This window comes from Pagrus major, chromosome 8, assembly GCF_040436345.1.
Source record: "Pagrus major chromosome 8, Pma_NU_1.0".
NCBI classification, from domain to species: Eukaryota; Metazoa; Chordata; class Actinopteri; order Spariformes; family Sparidae; genus Pagrus; species Pagrus major.
In genome coordinates, this window is record NC_133222.1 from 20,690,850 (window position 1) to 20,708,936 (window position 18,087).

At 39.8% G+C, this 18,087-nt stretch overlaps 1 protein-coding gene across 1 annotated transcript in view; it reads right to left on the reverse strand.

Moving 5' to 3' along the window:
• The window catches only part of LOC141001115 (copine-8-like), a 65,106-nt gene that overhangs the window by 20,206 nt on the left and 26,813 nt on the right, over nucleotides 1–18,087 (reverse strand). The window contains exons 5-8 of the mRNA XM_073472083.1: nucleotides 13,125–13,164; nucleotides 8,536–8,612; nucleotides 3,741–3,804; nucleotides 1,939–2,042 (exon numbers count right to left, since the gene is read on the reverse strand). Coding sequence (XP_073328184.1) covers nucleotides 1,939–2,042; nucleotides 3,741–3,804; nucleotides 8,536–8,612; nucleotides 13,125–13,164 — 285 coding nt within the window. The remainder of the gene's footprint in view (nucleotides 1–1,938; nucleotides 2,043–3,740; nucleotides 3,805–8,535; nucleotides 8,613–13,124; nucleotides 13,165–18,087) is intronic.

Here is an 18,087-nt window from a genome sequence, read left to right on the forward strand (position 1 = left end):
AGATGACAAATTTACCTTCAAGTCAAACTGAAATCACCTTACCTGTTATTCCTTTTTGTAGTCAGAAATAATGGCATAGTGTTTTTTTAAATGGATCATTAACAGTTCTTTGTTGTTAAGGAAGAAAAATCTTCTCTGGGGAAATATCAGAAATGTTCCTCTTTGTCTCTACAGCTGACAGAGTGTTGGTGTAACACTCTGGCAGCCAGACAGTTTTGTTTTGTGTTCGTAATTACGGACTTACGTCCCAACTATTCATCGCAAGCAAGTGAATTTCTTTAAGAATGAATAGAAATGCCAACACACATGGGAGAGAAGCTCATATTCTGTTTTTATATGAGTATGGAGCGTTGTCGAGACAACAACAGGACCAATAATGCATGATGACGAATAAGCAGACAGAGCAAACTCTGCAGATTTTGTTTTTCCCAGTTTTCAGAGGCAGAATTCAGCGGAATGTTTCTTTGCTTGTAAAGTGATATTTGATATTCATTTAAGATGACCAATATTGTTTTTGAGCAAAAATAAGCAACCTAATATTACTTCAAGCAGGTTGAAATAGATATTATGTGTTTGGTACCTCAGCAGTAAATCCAATTTTGAACTATTGTCACACTGCAACACAAACTTTCATCCTGAGGCTAACTGAAAACAACAAACGACTGTCCCACATGCACAAGTGGCTGGAGATGTGTGAATGATCTGAGTTTTACGAGCAGCAACTTCAGTCTTTTAAAATCTGATGAAAATCTGCAGAGTTGTCGTCAGAATTCTGCGGCTGCAGATTCCATTTGGAATTTAACTGCCGCAAAAGTTAAAATTTCCCCACGTACGGGGTGTTGTTACACAATAAAATAACATTTGCTCATCCATGTGAAATATGTGGGGCAGGACGCTCCGTGACATAGTGACTGCTCACAAGGCTTTTTAGTGTACCACTGTAGCTGCCGAGCTAACTGCTAAATCACTAGCCAGGATTTTCCTCTACTGGTCAGTTTACACCGTCCTAAGGTTTCATTCTTTTTGATAAGAAGTTATTGAACAGAGGAAATAAACCTCTCAGAGCTGTTGCTAACAGGAGATTAGTTCACACACTTAACTCAAAACTGCTCTATGGAAAATTGGCAGGTAAAATAACTGTACTCCATCAAATGTAGGCAAAACTGATGAGTGCCATCATGAAAACAAAAATATAAAATATATTTTTTATATTTTTTCCTGATTTTTTTTCTCAAAGGAGAACACAGGACACGTGGTGTGCAGTACAGACATGTATGCTGCTGCAGACAAAAAATACAAATTCATTTCAGTTGGGTTAAAAGTTAAAACTGGAGTGTTATTCAGAGTGTAGTATTACATAAAGCAAGATCTTTGGCTCAAATAACCACTCCCTGTGCTGTTTTCTGCGGCACCTAGTCTGGCTCTTTGTAGCTGCGGCGTGCTGCTGTTATACCCTGCGGCTGAACATTTAGGCTGCATCAGTAAATACCCAGCTGCACAAAGAGAGAATGTGTGTCTTCACTAAGACGCTGAAGTCGACTTGAATAAAAGCATCTGCGGGGCAAAAGAAACTGCGACCTCCACACACAGTTTTCACTTAACTTCATCTTATCCATCCTTTCTCCCTTTATTTTCCTCTTGTCAACTCCGTCCTATTATCTCTGCTCATCCCTCCTTCTGCTGCTGTCTCCTGTTAACGGCTCGGCGACATAAGTCACATATACAGCACAGAGAATTACGTAACCTCACACAGGCAGTTTAGACCGTATATCCTCTGTATGGGAGCTTTTTGGAGCATAAAAAATCACAGTGTCTATATACATTTATCTTCATGTGCTGTGTATGTGTGTTTTTGTGTGCACAACTGAGGTAGATGCTTTTGTTAATTCAGCAAATTGATGTCCACAAATGCCAAGGGGAAGCTGCTTGTCAACTTACGATCCGTCTTCGTTACTGCGGTAAAAGACGAGGAAAGGATCTGATTTTCCGAAGAAGTCCTTCTTATCCAGCTTGTTGCCACAAAACTGCAGCATCACCGACTCCTGAAAAGGAGGGAGGTAACCAAAATATAGATGTTATAAAGCCTCAAAGTTAAATACATATAAACAAATATATATAAAATAATAAATACATATATAATAAATATAAATAATTATAGCTACAGTACAGTTTACACCTTAGATACTGCTGTTTATTGTCTGTATATGCACCCTGTTTCTCCACTATTTACAGATAGATTCTGGAGAATAATTCTGACTTTAAAAGTCAAATCAATCTTTCTGATTCCTGTATAATTAATGAAATGTACAGCTCACAACATTAATTCTGTGTAAACAAAAATGATAAAATGATAAAGTAGTTCACATTGTCAGCAGCTGAATCAGTACTTTTGGGAGCTGATATCAAAATTAGATTTTCAACCTGATCTAAAGCAGAGACTACAAGATTAAATCGAGACAATCCGGCTATATTTCACCCTTGAAGATTTGCATATTATTGTCATTATATCATCTTTAATTCATAATTATTGTTAAGAAATTAAGAGTATGTTTTCCAAAAAGTGGAAGTGTTTTGGTACAAACAATCTCTCTGTGCTCTCGTTCTTTATTGAGCTGTTTGCTTTGCTTCTCTAGATGCCTTTCAAAAGCACACAGACTGGATATGAGCTCCTTTCATTTATCATCTAAGAAAAAATGATGAAAAAGGAAAACTTGTTTTAACTTCTCTGAAGGCTGCGACACATTCTGGCTTATTGTATATTGCCAGAAAAGAAATTGGTGTCTCTGACTCTTTTACAAAGGTTTTCTAAGGTTGTAAAAGGACATACAACAGGTGGGAACATTAACAATAAAATGAGGCACTTTTTCAGAAAAAGCTCTTTTTTAATCCAAAATGATTGAGTTGATGTTTTGTTCCCTTTGCAAGAAAGAGGGATACAAACACACAGTCACAGTCTGACTCATCACAAAGTCCAGCAGAAGCCATGACAACAGTGTCAAACAGTCCACTGTGTCTTGAAATATAAACCAGTCCTCCTACACTGGTTGACAACTTGCACCATGAACAAAAGTGGAGCCAACAGAAACAAAAAACAAAAGTTACTACAAATCTTAAATGGTGAACAAGACATGTTAAATAAAGCACCGGATCTATTTTGTGATTGTGCTTGATGCTTCTTCTGGCTGCTGCAGCAGCTCGCTGGTATTTTTAGACTTTAAGAAAATACACTCAGTTGTCTAATTGAAGTCACATTTCTGGTGCTATAGCAACGCTACTGTCTGACAAATAGTGCCTTTGGTGCGTTCTTAAAGCAATGCAGTATCAGAGCTAAAATGCACTGAAGGAAAGTATTAAGAGAAATGTGAAATACAAAGAAGTTGTGACTCAGAACTCAAACAGAACATGATTATTTGCTAATCCTTCTTGACATAAACTCAATTGAAAACAGTACAAAGACAATATATTTATGTTTTACCTCTATTCTTGTGTGACTTGAATTTGTATAAAACTTTTTAGTAACTACAGCATTTTAATGACATTCATTGTAAAATCTGTGTATTGTCAAAAGCAACACCCAGTAATTCAGTTTTATTTCAAACTGTGTAGAGTACCAGATGGGTCACACTTGTCACTTTGTAAGATATTAAAAACAGTAATATGGGCTACTTAGAGGAAATTATCTGAAAAGTCTGAAAGTCAGACTTCAAGTGAATCAACAGCTGGACCAAACAGGCTCTTACCCTGCAGTTGCCTAGCTCTTCTGCTCTCACTATGATGGTGCCACATTTCTTCCCCGGGATCCCACTAGAAAAAAAAAGAGAGAGACAAAAAAAGAAGTTTCATATTTAATATGATGTATTATATTCAAGCAGACTGAAGTCTCAAGTGATGAGTTTGTGACAGGCAGGACAATAGTTTGAAACCACAGGGTTGAAGTGACAATGTGTCTGAGTGGTTGAAGAAAGGTCAGAGTAATGTAGAGGAAATTAATTAACCACATTGTATTATAGCTCCCCATCAGTTTCTTATATCGTCGTCTTTTCATTGCCTTCTGAAAACAAAAACTGTTTACATAATCTAACCTTGAGTGCAAACTACACCTTTTCTGTTTCTTACCAAGAGAAGAAAACTGAGCCGTCTTCAATGCAAATAATACATACAAGCTAATTTTTACACTGCATATATCAGAGCGGGCAGCTGTAGCTCAGGAGATAGAGTGGATCGTCCAGTAATTGGAAGGTCACTGGTTCACTGCATATTTACGTAGATGAATACACATCAGGATTAGAATATGATAGGATATGCCTGACCACATCTAGAGGTAGTCTGGATCGCAGTGTATTGAGACTTTAGATTGGTGTTAGTGCAATCAGTACAGATCCAATTTTAATAACAGGTGTGAAAGGGATGTAGAAGTCAGTTTCCATGAGAGCATAAGAGTATTCTGCGGTTAAAATCTCTCAGCTGAGACGCCCGCAGACCTAGAATCAAACGTCTCTTCCTCTCTGTCTCTCTCACATTTGTTGCCTGACTGTCTAAATAGATATTAATTAAAGCTGAATGAAAACCTTCAAAAAAGAACATCAAAGTAATGTAACCACATCCAGTGACATTTCAGCAGCAATGTTTGTTTACATCCCGAGCTGACGAAGCGTAACGTTCAGCCAATAAAGCCAAGGGAGACTGACCACTAAAAATAGACCAAATGAATGCCACAGACCCCGGGCCTGATTCACGACGAGGAAGAGAAGAGAAGAGAAGAGAAGAGACATAATTTCATTTGGCTAAGTACTGTCCAGTAATGACAGAGAGAGCTCATGATAACACGTGTGGACAACCTGATGGCAAATTAAAGCGAGGCTTTGATAACCCCCGTCCCCCCATCACCTGAGACACACTGCTGTCCCTTTGATGCACAGGGAAGAACTGTGAAATTAATTCACTGTATGAGCAAAGAGATTGCTCAGTAAGGGGGCAGATGGAAAACTGGCAGAGAAAGAGAGAGAGAGAGAGGGGAGAAAAGAGATGGATAGAGTCACAGAGGCAAAGAGGAAAAAGAGTCACTAGAAAGATGGAGGAGTGGATGAGAGGCTGCAGAGTGCAGGGACAGTGAGGCTGAAAACATCAGTACATGGTTTCCACTAAAATGCATTTTTAGGCTGCAATTCCCTTTGGAGCTGATAATCGATATCTTATATATTTGTAATAAAGAGTATATATTTCACAGTGCAGACTGAAAAGGGGGCAAAAGCAGCACGATACTTTAAATTGTATTCTTTATCTCGATCAGGATTTGTATCTGTGAGATATCTTTATGGTACTTTCTTTTTTTGTCTGGTTTTCATGTTTGTTATTTTGGCAGTGTGCACACCCTGTCAAGTTTTAAATGATAACCTGTCTGACTTTGTATATTGTATTGCTATTCACAGTTTTTTCCAGTTTAACAGCATATGCCACTGTCCTACTTCCTGGATAAACACCAATGTTTAAGTAAAGTAACAGCCACATGACGTCTAATGAAGCAATGAAATTTGGGCCGACCCAGTACAGGCGGTCCCTTCCTCAATGGATAGATCATATTCAAGGCCAATCGTCATCTGTCAGACCCAGAAGGCAGGTCACACGTCAAGTCTCTATGGCTATGTTCACACAGCAGGCACATCTGATTTGTCTCTCAAATCAGACCTGAAAGACGGCGTGTTGGCACTTTTATTTGCAAGTCATCAGATCAGATCTTTGGGTCCAGAACAAGCCTCCAGGAAGTTTTCGTAGTGGCCAAAGTGTGTGATTACATTGTCACATGATGCAAAAAGACTTTTTCTCATAAGCTTACATTGTGAAAGGAATAATTATGAAATGGTGGATACATTTTTTTGAGTGTTTTTTTTTGCTGTCCATACCTCCCAAAATCAATCTGGATACAATCTGGATATTCCAAAAAACAGTTTTGGGCTGGTAGTCTCAATATGTCACTCATGTGTGCACGCCTTGAGAGAATGCTAGCAGCTAGCTGCTGCTGTTATTCTTTCCTGTCTAAAATTAGTTAGCCAAATTAAATAAGAAAGTTGGGACCTTGTATAACTGACTGATTTGTTTTCAAATGTCCTCACACAGAAGACGTGCTGGGCGTGTTGGAGAACAACTTTTCAAAAACAGACTCTTAAGCAGTTTTGGTTTGGGTAGACTAATGTTTGCCCTGGTCATATAATGTTAGTGGTCTCATCGCCTTCTCTACCTGCTGTATTTTGTGATCGGATCGACCTGCGGTGCACTTTTTTACTGAGTCTCTCTCACTCCCTTCTATGTAAGGATCGTGAAAGACAATGTTGGGATACATCTGGCACATTTTCCATTCAAATATGTGCAAAAAAAATGCACACAAAAATGCACGCATGTCTCACAAATGGTAAGAAAGCCATTTAAAAAAATCCTACATTTGCAGCTGGAAAACATCCTGGCAAACTTAATACTCTTCAGTCAAAAGCAGCGGCTAAGGATTGTTGCAGACAGATTTTTGTGACACAGGATGGTTTGTGAAGTGTTTTGTTTGTCACTGAAGTTAATTTGTATCATAAACAAAGTGTGACATCATCTCACAATGAAACTGTTTTGATTGTTTGGAGCAGACTGTCATCTCAGTCAGCTCAATCGTCTTTTTTGCTCTTTATTTTTGTGATCCGCCTCCACTCCACTGAGCAGGAGTGTGATGCTTTTGACTTAAGATGGGTTTTTTCTTCTGTTTCACTTGGAGGCAGCTGAGTGAGTACACACACACACACACACACACACACACACACACACACACACACACACACACACACACACACACACACACACACACACAGTGTGTGTTGTTCAAACTTACAAATACAGACAAGGATCCCAGAATAACAAAGAACACCTAAAAATATCCTCACAAATCTAAAAAAAAAGGAATAAAAATAAAACATGCAGGTACAGTATGCACCAAACACACACACGCAGAACAGATCTGAGTGAATGACTGCAGGCAGATTACATAACTCAGCGACAGCAACACATTCTTACATCATATTTCTTGTGTGTCATTCTTCAGCAGGCCCATTCAGCTGCAACCACTCGTTGATTCCTCCACACACACATACACACAAACACACACACACACACACACACACACACAAACACACACTGTGTGGCTGAGGTGAGGGTCAGACCGCTGATGGCTCGTTGGCTCAGGAGGAAAAAACAAAAGCAACCAAAAATGGCTCTATTGTTGGGATATGAAGATGCTGCAGTTTTGCTGTGTGTGCGTGTGTGTTGGAGGGCAGTTACAGTGCAGCTGAGAGAATACAGGACACTTCAACCCAGTTTATGAATGTGGTAAAGTAGAGAACTGTCTTATGAGGAGTCTATGATGGGTTTAAGAGTAAATGTCTCACTACAGTTTGTATATTTGTGTGTATATTTGTAGATCAAGTTTGCTAAGAGAGGATGTATCCTTTAGTTTTATGGGCTCATTTTTGTTCTGGGCTGATTTGATACAGTGATTTCAGTACAGTCTGTGGTGGAGAAGTGCATCAGCAACCCTGCTGATGGAGGATAGAAACCGAGGTAAAACAAGCATGGACTGACAGGCATTCACTCATTGGAAAGTGAATCTATTAGTCTATATATATAATATATAATCTGTAATTTGCAACATCAAACCTTTTGTTGACGACACACTTCTTTGTCTCTTCAGCCCTGTAGGTGTCCGTGTTAACTGCTCAGTTTTTCCTCTTTTTATGACTCGGTTTATTTTGCCTCATTTTTGTCAGTATTAGATAGTTGACATTAAAGAGTGAAAGGAAACATGAAAAGAGTGAGAGTGGGAGATTTCCTGTGCACTAGAGGATGTTTTCAAACAGAAACTAACTGCACAAAGAGCAGCAAGTGTGAAATCTTCCATGAACTGGTTAGAGGTTTAATCACTGTTTTGCTTTACTAGTCAGTGATAGAGGGCAGGAATCAGACATTTATTCATGTGAGAATGTCCCTGATTATTTCTTCAGGCTTCAGTTGAGGCTTCAGTTCAGTTTAGGCTTCTTCAGACAACGAGCTGAGAAGTCGCCACTGACATCTTCCCGTTGGGTGAACTGTCCCTTTTCACTACACGCTGTTTACCATCTCAACATGTTTACAGACTGTCATTAGGCCTGCTGCTGTTTAACTATTCATCTCATTTGGCTGATGGAGACAGTGTTCGCTTTCATCAACATCTTGGCTCATTTTCATGCCCCTGCTTCGCTTCCCTCAAAGACAAACAGTTTGCAAGAGATCTTAAAATAACATGCTGATTTTCCATTCATGTCACTGAATGGTGCTGAATCTGAAATCAAAACAAGATCCCAAGCAGCTTTTTGTGGCACCTAATGACAGTGTCTTTCTGATTAGAGTAATGCAACACAGGTCGTTTGCCCCTTCGCTTTCAATTATGAGTGTCTAATTAAAATAGAAGTAGGTGTGTTTGTTTGTTTGTTGGTGCGTGTGTGTGTGTGTGCAACGTGTGCTACTTACATCAAAGGCTTTTCCAAGCGGCTTCCCAGGGAGCCGACAATCTCACCTAGCGTACAGAATGCCTGGCCCAGGAAGTCCTGTGAAAAACATGCAAGAAAACACGTGGGGCAGAAAATAGAGAAACATTTGCAGGAGGAAGAGCAGAGGGACGAGGTGCAGAGTGAATCTTTTATGAAGATGTTCTTGATATTTCTTTATTTTAGCATTCACTGTTTCAAATGCATCATTTTACACCATATGATGTCAGAAACAGTGTAGATACCGTTTAAAAACAAGTTTTAATAAAATGTTACTGTTTCTTTTCACGATAAAGGGTTTATTTTTATTTCATTCCAACTATTTTATTTCAGTTTTAGTAAATCTATTTTAATTTAACGACACCATTTTTTCCAGTTTTATGTTTAATCCTCAAAAATGACAAAAATTCTTTGTGTCCGGGTTGTTAAATGTGATGATTTGATTTGATTTGATTTGATTTCTGTGCAATAAATGATAGTAAGCAGATTTTGGTCTGTTGCTCAGATAAAACAATCATCAACATCAGTCATCTTGGGCTCTGAGAAATTATAAATAGGCATTTTTCACAATTTAAAAAACATTCTATAAATGAAATGATTTATTGATTAGCTGAGAATTCAGCAGCTGAACCTACACTGGAAATAATCATTTTCATCATACTATCTTTCATGAAGCCAGCTGTGGGATTAACTTCCATCTGACTGAACAAACAGCGATCATACAGATCAGCAGGGACACGCAGAGAAAGCTGTTCAATTAAAACATAACAAGCCAAACAGTTTTTCTCCATTTATGCTCATAATGTGAGCTCCACAGAGGCACACAGAACATAAACAAAGCAGGACTGGAGAAGCAGCCTCGTGGGTTGTAAAGTTTTTCACTTCCTCGGCTTATTTCCATGTTTGTTAACATTTAAAAATCAGATCTTTTAAATTGAATGTCTTCCTTTGTCTTTTCTTAGCCCAGTATGCAGAAGAGCCTGTGTCCTTGTTGATCAGTGTAGGGTGACCAGAGGAGAGGATTCAGTTTGGGGAGGAGGAGCCAGCAAGAAGAGCAAAGCAGAAAAGGGCAGGGGGGTTTAAAAAGTCTGTTTACAACGGGCCAGGAATGATTGTTCATGCACTGATACTGAGGCCACCCCTACCAGATTGTGTTTGCATGTGTGCGTGCGCTTGTGCATGCGTGTGTGTGTGTGTGTGTGTGTGTGTGTAAAAGTGCTTGACAGATGAGCCATGTTGAGTCCGGCGGGCAGAAAGGGCTGCTCCAAAGATCTTTGCCGGCTGAGCAAATTTCTCCCCCAGCCGAGGTCTCGAAACAAAAAGAGATGACAAAAAACGCTCTGTCCTTTCCATAAGAAGTGTGCTGCTAGCTAGCAGCCCCGGACACAGCGCCTACTATGCCTCAGAAATCTGAGGCCAGAGGCTGAAGTGCCTCAGATTAACTGGCTCAGTGGTGGCAAGAAAAAAAAAAAGGTTTGGAGGGTATCTCCGAGTAAAAAAATATCACAGCTGATTTTCACCAGTCCTACATCTGATCTTCAAGTCTGGCTGCTCATTTGGCCTCAAATATACAGTACATGTCTATGTATTTGTCCTTAAAGTGAAAATGTAGAAGTGCTTCAGTGAGTTGATGAGAAATCCACAATTTCTGGGTCTGATCCTCATATTTTTGTCAATTAATTCAGGTAATAATTCATATGGGTGTGGTGACCATTTGTTATAGATGGATATTTTAACTGTGTTTTTACCTTCACCAATTGGGGTCAGCATTTGCTTTATCAGCTTGTTGGTTGGTTGGTTTGTCAGCAAGATTACACAAAATATGTAAATATAATATACATATAAAGAATAATGCATGGATTTTGATGAAAAAAATTGGGTGTATTGAGGTAGAGGGACTACAATTTGATGCAGATCCAAATAAAAAATCCAGGGCCAGCGGATTTAAATATGTTTTATTTGATATTGGATAAGGCTTGATTGAATTACATCGATCTGTAGGGCCTTGGCAGAGGTATACGCTCTACTGAGTGCCATTGTAGTTGTTATATTTGAGATATTTTGCGCATTTTTCAAATCTTTAGTTCACATTGTATATTACTTGAATTACAACTCGTTTTGGTATGTTTATCACTGTGGGCAGGTTTATGTATTTCATAAACACACACCTGATCTTCATCAGGTCAAACTGATTTTAAAAAACGCACAACAAAAGCCACTAGAAATAGGTAAAAGAATCCAAAAAGTATTTTTCAGAAATCATCTCAAACAAGACTGAGTCGGACCAACAGTTAACACATAAAGCAGTCTCTTGGAAATCACTGTAGCTGTTGAGGCAAACTGTCAAACACTTAGTCATAATAGACAAAAGGATGAGTATAAGACCAATTTTGGTAAATACCAGACTTGGAAGTCTCTGAAATGAAGCAGTTGGTGCTACTAAGCCTCATTACAGAATCCAATAGTTCAAACTTAAACTTCTCAGACCGATTCTTTGAAAACGAGCTAAAACTATTCAGGATTTCATAAGGAAAGAAGTTAACGAGTAGAGAAAAGCCTGACAAAACTGAAATTTGCAGAGCATCATGTCACAATGCCTAAGATTTATTTTCAGGTCCCTTAGAGGGGTCCTTAACTCTAGGCTGGAAATCACTGTCCACTTTTCACTGGTGCAGTCAGACGAGTCTTTTTTCCCCCTTTGTCCAATGTCACAAAAGGCTTTTCTAACAATAGCACGTTTAATAAGGGGAATACACGTTTGCAGTAAAATCCTGACTGCTTTCAAATAGTCGTGAGGGAACACGCCGCCAGTTAACTTAATTACTGCCTGCAAACAAATAAGCTATTTCCCTGCCTGGATTCATTTGCTAATCATCAAGTTTAAAATAAAGACTTTGAAATGAGATTACTATTTGCAAGAAGGGTATTGGTGTATTTTACCACAAAGAGAAAGAGGAGTGGAACACAGAATTGTGTACAGGGCCGTGACAAGTGTCTGTCAGGATGAAAAAGCATCATCCACTCCATCTACGAGGAAACGAGGATACTCTTAATTAGATTTTCCTGAATGCTCTGTCTCTGCACATCATCCCCTACAGCCATATCTGCACAAGGTATGCAAACCATATGGCGTAGGAAAAACATCTGCTGTGATGAGAGCAAGGAGGCGTCCTCCAACGCTGCCACTGAAGCTGCCAAGACAGATACTGTACTTGTGTGCATTTTTTCCATTTTCTTCCACTTTCTGTTATTTAAAGCCATGCGACAGGGGATGGACTGTGCCCGGACAATAGAGCCATCACTGCGTGCCAGATCTCTAATCCCACACATCCACAGCTACGACAGGACGCATCCAAGCGTCCTCAGCTTTCATGCTGAGAGTGAGTCGCCACACTCACATTGCTCAGCGCTCTCAGTAAAAGCCCGGGGGCGCACTGGGGTTGGGGCTGAGGAAAAGAACTCCGCCTGCAGTTGGCAATGAGGCTGAAGCCGGTTAATAGGAACGGGGGCTGGGGGTGGAGATGGAGCCCGGGTTTATAGACAGAACTGGAGCAGGGTGCTGCTGGAGCTTCTGCTTGAACTGAAAGTGATGGATGGGGCTGTAGGGCAGTGAAATCTGACGTTACAGGTTTGTAGAGCTGGACCAGGAAAAGCAGGAATGAATGAATTGTGTTTGGGAGTAACGTCAACCTGCACTCCATCATCAGCAGTGGCAGGAGGCACGCAGGATGTTTGCAAAAACTGAGCCCCTCATGAGAAGGAGTGACAAAGCTGATACGATCTCATCTATTTATTAAAGCCTTTCAGTTGACACTTGTCTCTGCTTTAGAAAGGCCCGTCAGATTGTTCATGATCTTTCCCATCATCTATTTGATCATTTTGATGAGCTGTCCCTCTCTCTCGCTCTCTTGAAATCCATGCAACAAACTGTTTATATTACAATATTTTGTCCTTGTTGCATTCATGAGGCACCTGTTTAAACCAGCACACCAAAATATCTGTACACTGGTGCTGATGGAGATGAGTTGAGCTGATGAAGTATGGAGTATTATTATGCTAGAGCCCGACCGATATATCAGTTACCCAATTACATATCGGTATTACCGTATATGCTGCCCGATGTGCACCGACACAAAACTTATTTTGAGAGATTATAATGCAGAAAAAGATGCTTGATATAATTTATTATTATTAAATTCCCAGTACATTTACTGTTTCAGTGCACTACTGAATTTTAGACAATAAAGTTTATTGTTAACTGTAAAATATCCTGCCTCCATTCCACATCTTAGTCACAAGTGTAACTTCATTTGAAAATATTTTCAGAAACGGTCAGAAACATTTCTCAGGTGTGTAAAAAGTCTCAGAATGTCTTTGATATGGCTCACAAAAATCCTCAGTCTTTTCGTTAAGAAGAGTTAAATGCCGACACGATTGTTTTGTTCCCGTTACCTCTGACATTCCAATTCAAATCAGGCTGCTATTGTAGTGAGAGGGCAAACATTTGGCTGTATGATATTTCCATGAATGCATGACTGATTGTTAAACAGCTGAGGTGAAGGAGGCACTCACGTGTTTGGAGAGGTTGTCGCTCTTGGAGTCTAAATCATACCTGCAGAGGAGAGAAGAGATGACACATCAGAGTGGGGGCTGTGATAGGCTGCGAGCACCTCTGTGACTGAAACGCTGCCAAAAAACAAATTAGCAGACTATGACAAAAGCTTCTCTCTGGCATTAATGCGAGACACTTTGACGCTAATCACTGCAAAAAAGCTGTTCAGGTTTAAAGTAGGCTTATGATTACAGTGCCAAAAGCTTTACTGATCCGATTTCATGCATGAGGCTGCAACAATATCAGTGGATTCAGTATCGTTAATGGCTGTCAGGTGAAAGTCTTATAACTTTATCCAGCATATCTCACATTTTACAGTTTTAAGTGGTGCTGATTTTGTAGCAGTTGTTTTCGAGACAACATTTGATACACAATGGCAACTCAGGGTGGTTTAGAATTTGAATAAAAGACGTAATTAGATAATTAAAGAGATATCTTACAGAAAATACATAATATTGCAATAGTATATGACATTTTAATAAAATAATGAAAATTAGGATGGATGCGCAGATGGATGGATGGATGGATGGATGGATGGAGTATTCCAGTATTCTTTCCACTGCTATGTTGCACAATCCGACCACAGACCTGGATAGAAAAATTCTCATTATATTCAGTATATTTTCTTCCCTACCTGCCTATACTGTATATAAAACCTGTATGTTTATGTCTCAGCCATGTTATCTTTGTAGAGTATTATGTTTATATTCGCAGCTGACAGTATGTCTACTCTTAGCACTGTGTGTAAATATATTAAGAGCTGCTGACATATGGACTTCCTTCCTCGTCAACGTTCTCGGCCAATTAAGTTGATTCTGATTCTTATTCTGACAGGACACTTGGCAGACATCTTCACTGTCACTTTTGATGAAACTTTAGAGACTAATGCATCAGTTCAGATTACATTTGTACAAGGAAGATAGATATAGAGAATGACTGCATGCATAAGCTTAGAGGAATCCTGAATCTCATCACTGAAATCTGCATGTCTGAAATTGGAGTTTAAAGGCATACTATGCTGGATTTGTCTTGCTGTTTGTAAACATGCAATTCAAAGGTGCAGGAAGCGATTTCAACCTAAAGCGTCAGCATCTGATGACCTCCAGGATTGGTTGTGCCAAGAAACATCCTGAAAAAAAACACCAGTTTGACAATATTTTGGATTTCAACTCAGTGCTAATAGTAAACATTTAAAAGTCCAATTTGTAAGACAGTTGATTATTGAGTCTCATTACCAACTTGTCATCTTGTCGGGCCAGCCACCACCCCGAAGCGTCAGTATTGGGAATGATCAATAATCAACTGTCTTACAAATTGGACCTCTGAGGGAACCTTTAACACGCTAATGAGGAAAAAGGAGTTGGTTACCTCACTGAGAAGTTGGAGGTGTGCAGCCTGTCACCTGCAGCTCTTCATCTAACAGCTCTCTCTTGTTCCATTACTCCCACAGACTGAATAAAACTACTCTGTGACACATTTTGAAACTGATCTGGTGTCAACAAATGCTTAATGAATGAAAATCTTGTTTTGCTCTGTAGACAAATTTTTGATGAAGGATAGCAGTAACTGCTAAACTCACTGAACACAGTGCATTTCCTGTGACTAGGCCTACTTCAAAATAAAAGTCAACTCGTGTTTCACGAGTTAAATGCTTTTAAGGTAAAGCAGAAGTAGGAAATGTTTGGTTTGCATTAGCAGTAAAGTAACACAGTGCTTGAAAGATCTTTTTATGTGAAAAGATCAGGAGCACCGTTGTCGTCACAAGCTTATTAGTTGGTAGGAAAATTTATTAAACATGGCAACCCTAAAACACAGCAAAATACAAAGAATATAAGGGAATACAAGCAGAAGACAGGGTCTCTACAGATACAGACAACACCACACACTTCTAGCGGGTGATGATTGAGAGGGATGACTTCCAGCTGACAGCACTGCTGGGCTTACAAACTACTTGGTCTGAGAGTTCAACAATCATAGCTTCTCTCCAGCTGGCATGCTCATCCATCCTTTGTAGGAGCATTCATCCAAAACCGTAAGCAACAGCCACATCATGCAAACCATGTGATCCACTTGCCTCTCCAGAGAGCAATCTATCCTGCTTTATTTACTCCCCATAACCCGTCACCTTCCTAGGTGTCTCAGGTGTGTGTCAATATGCGTGTGCGATGTGTGTGAGCAGCAGCATGCAGCCGAGTGTGTAAAAAGGAGAGCCTGAGCGTTTCTTTACACAGACAGCGTGCCATGTACGATAAGACGCCTGCTGACAAAACTAGGAGACGCTGCGTGTCACTGCGGGAGGGGGGCAGGGGCCTCCAATACAGTCCTGCTACTAATGTAATTCCATAAGAGCAAGGAAACACGCTGCTGTTACGCAACATGCCGTCGGCAAAATGCACAGGTGCGCTTCATGTTCTATTCGTCCCTTGCCTCTGTCACTCCCAAATGTTCATAAATGATTCATTTAATCTTATTTAATAATGAGAGAGAGAGAGAGAGAGAGACAGAGAGAGAGAGACAGAGAGAGAGAGAGGAGGGAAGAAAAACATACTACTGATGTATGTATGTTGATTTGGCTGCACATGTTCACACAGGAGAGTGTTTGTAGGAGTAGATGTCCCACGGCGCCTCGTGAGTGCACATTTGCTTTGTGTGACTGGATGTGTGTGCGTGAATGTGTGTGTGTGTGTGTGTGTGTGTGTGTGTGGATGACATCACTCTACATCGGCACTGGGCCAGACAGGATTTCTCTTGGTCCTGTGCTGTCTGTCTTTCGGGGGGGAGCGGCTGCTCAGAGCTCCGTTTGAACTGAGCGCTGATGACTAATGATGGCACACAAACAGTGTGGGCCTGAGAGGCAAGCAAACAACAGACGACAGCGCACCATTTTTAACAGCTTTATGAAGCCTTCATAAAGCCTTCTGACCAACAGATATGTGATGCTACACAAATGTTTTAGTAGCACATATTCAATGCTGTAATTGGTCCTGACAGGTTATCCTAAGCATGATATTTTCCCCAAAATACGACTATAAAAGGAATTTTCTGTGGGATTTTTTAAGCCGTGAAGCCGTTTCTTGGGAGTTGTAATGATGTTGCCTTGGACAAAAACATCTGCAAAATGAATGTAATGAGCAGGGGTGGAATCACAGAGTAACTCACACTATGATACTATCACGATACGTTGCCCATGATAATGATGGTATCAGGAAACCACGATTCTGTGATACTTGACACACTGCAAGACAATCCTCTACAATACATCACAATGTATAACTGAAGAAGAAACAATACCCCTGAAAATGTGTGCAAAACAGTGCATAAAGTCTTCTTCTTCTTTAACACACACACACACACTGACTGCAACTTGTACATGCCCATGTGTGCCATCATTCCAATGTAAAACAGCCACTAGCCAAAAGGCTGAAATGCCAGAAAGCAAAGCAGTTATGGAGTTAAATGTTTAAAAGAAGGATGCAACTATTGGGTGCATCCTGAACTGCATACTTTTTTCTTTTAACTTTTAGTACGTACTGCAGCTGCCCTTACAAAGCGCATTGTGTTGCATGCAGTATGCATACAATTGAGACCTACTACTTTGTCGCCTTGAACTTTGACCCTCTAGCTCCTCTATCCATCTAAGGGCCTCCCTTAAATGTGCTTTCATCTGTCAGTCCGGTGTCTGTCATTCTGTCAAATGTTTGCGCTATCTTTGTTTGTATTTGCGTGACACACCGTGACGTTATGTGACATGTCTTCCGCTGCGCCGAGGATTGTGGGTCAGAGTAGCTAGAAAAGCATGCTGACCTGCATAATGCAAAATGTGACATCCTGGTATTTCGGCATATGGCATTTAAAATACCTAATATTGGGACATATTAAATCTTTTTCTGGCATAATAAATAGTATGGCAGTATGGGTATTGGAACACAGGACATGTCTCATTAAAAGCTTCTCAATCTGTGTAACTGCACTGTCCACCATTTCCCCCCTGTGAGGTTCCTCTTCAACTTTACCCCCTCACTTATTTTAAAAGCGCCGCCAGGTGGACACATGAAGTAGTGAATCTGGTAAGTCAGAAATCCATTTAGTGAACCTGTATCAATAATGTATCGCAATAGGAACCACTACAATTTATTCCTCGATCGATATTTTGTTCCATCCCTTGTAAGAAGTATCTACATGAAAGATGTGAACATTTCCAACATTTTTTAACCCAACAAATGGTTCATTTGCATTTAAACTGTTGAAAAACAAACAAGAAAATTTTTCTTCTGGGTGCAGCCAGTACAGGGCAAATCACAGTAGATCAAAAATTCAATATCCCAGCGCACACCAGGATACAACTGACACTATTTTATAATCAGTTACATTAAAAACAAGAAGGGGCGAATTGCGTGTATCTCATGCAACTTCGTCAGATTTGTTCTGTGCTAACTAATGACTAGATACTTTGTTTATTTGTCATTGATCTGATTTTGCTTATTGATGTTGGTTCTGATTAAATCCTTCCACTTCTATCTGTGGTATAATATTTTGGCAGGGACAGAGTCCAAAATATGATGGAACTGATTTTTCAGCAGATTTTGAATGCAGGACAGTAATTTGCCATAAATGATTCCTTCTGGTTCACATATAAATGTAAGAAAATTCATGTATTCTCAATCTTGTCATGCAAAAGTGGATTGTTTGCTGTTTTACACTTGTTTATATTGATTTTTAATATTAACCGACTGAGGTTTGAAGGCTTTTACCACAATAACACTGCATTTTTAAAATAGGATGCAGGAAAAGCTTTAGCCCAAAAGACTTGCTTCTTCCATTACTCGTCTGACCTCTCTAGCCAGTCTAACATACTGTAGACACTATAAAGTACATAAACAGCAACACTTTGTTTCCATAAATTGATATCTGAAAATGTTTTTT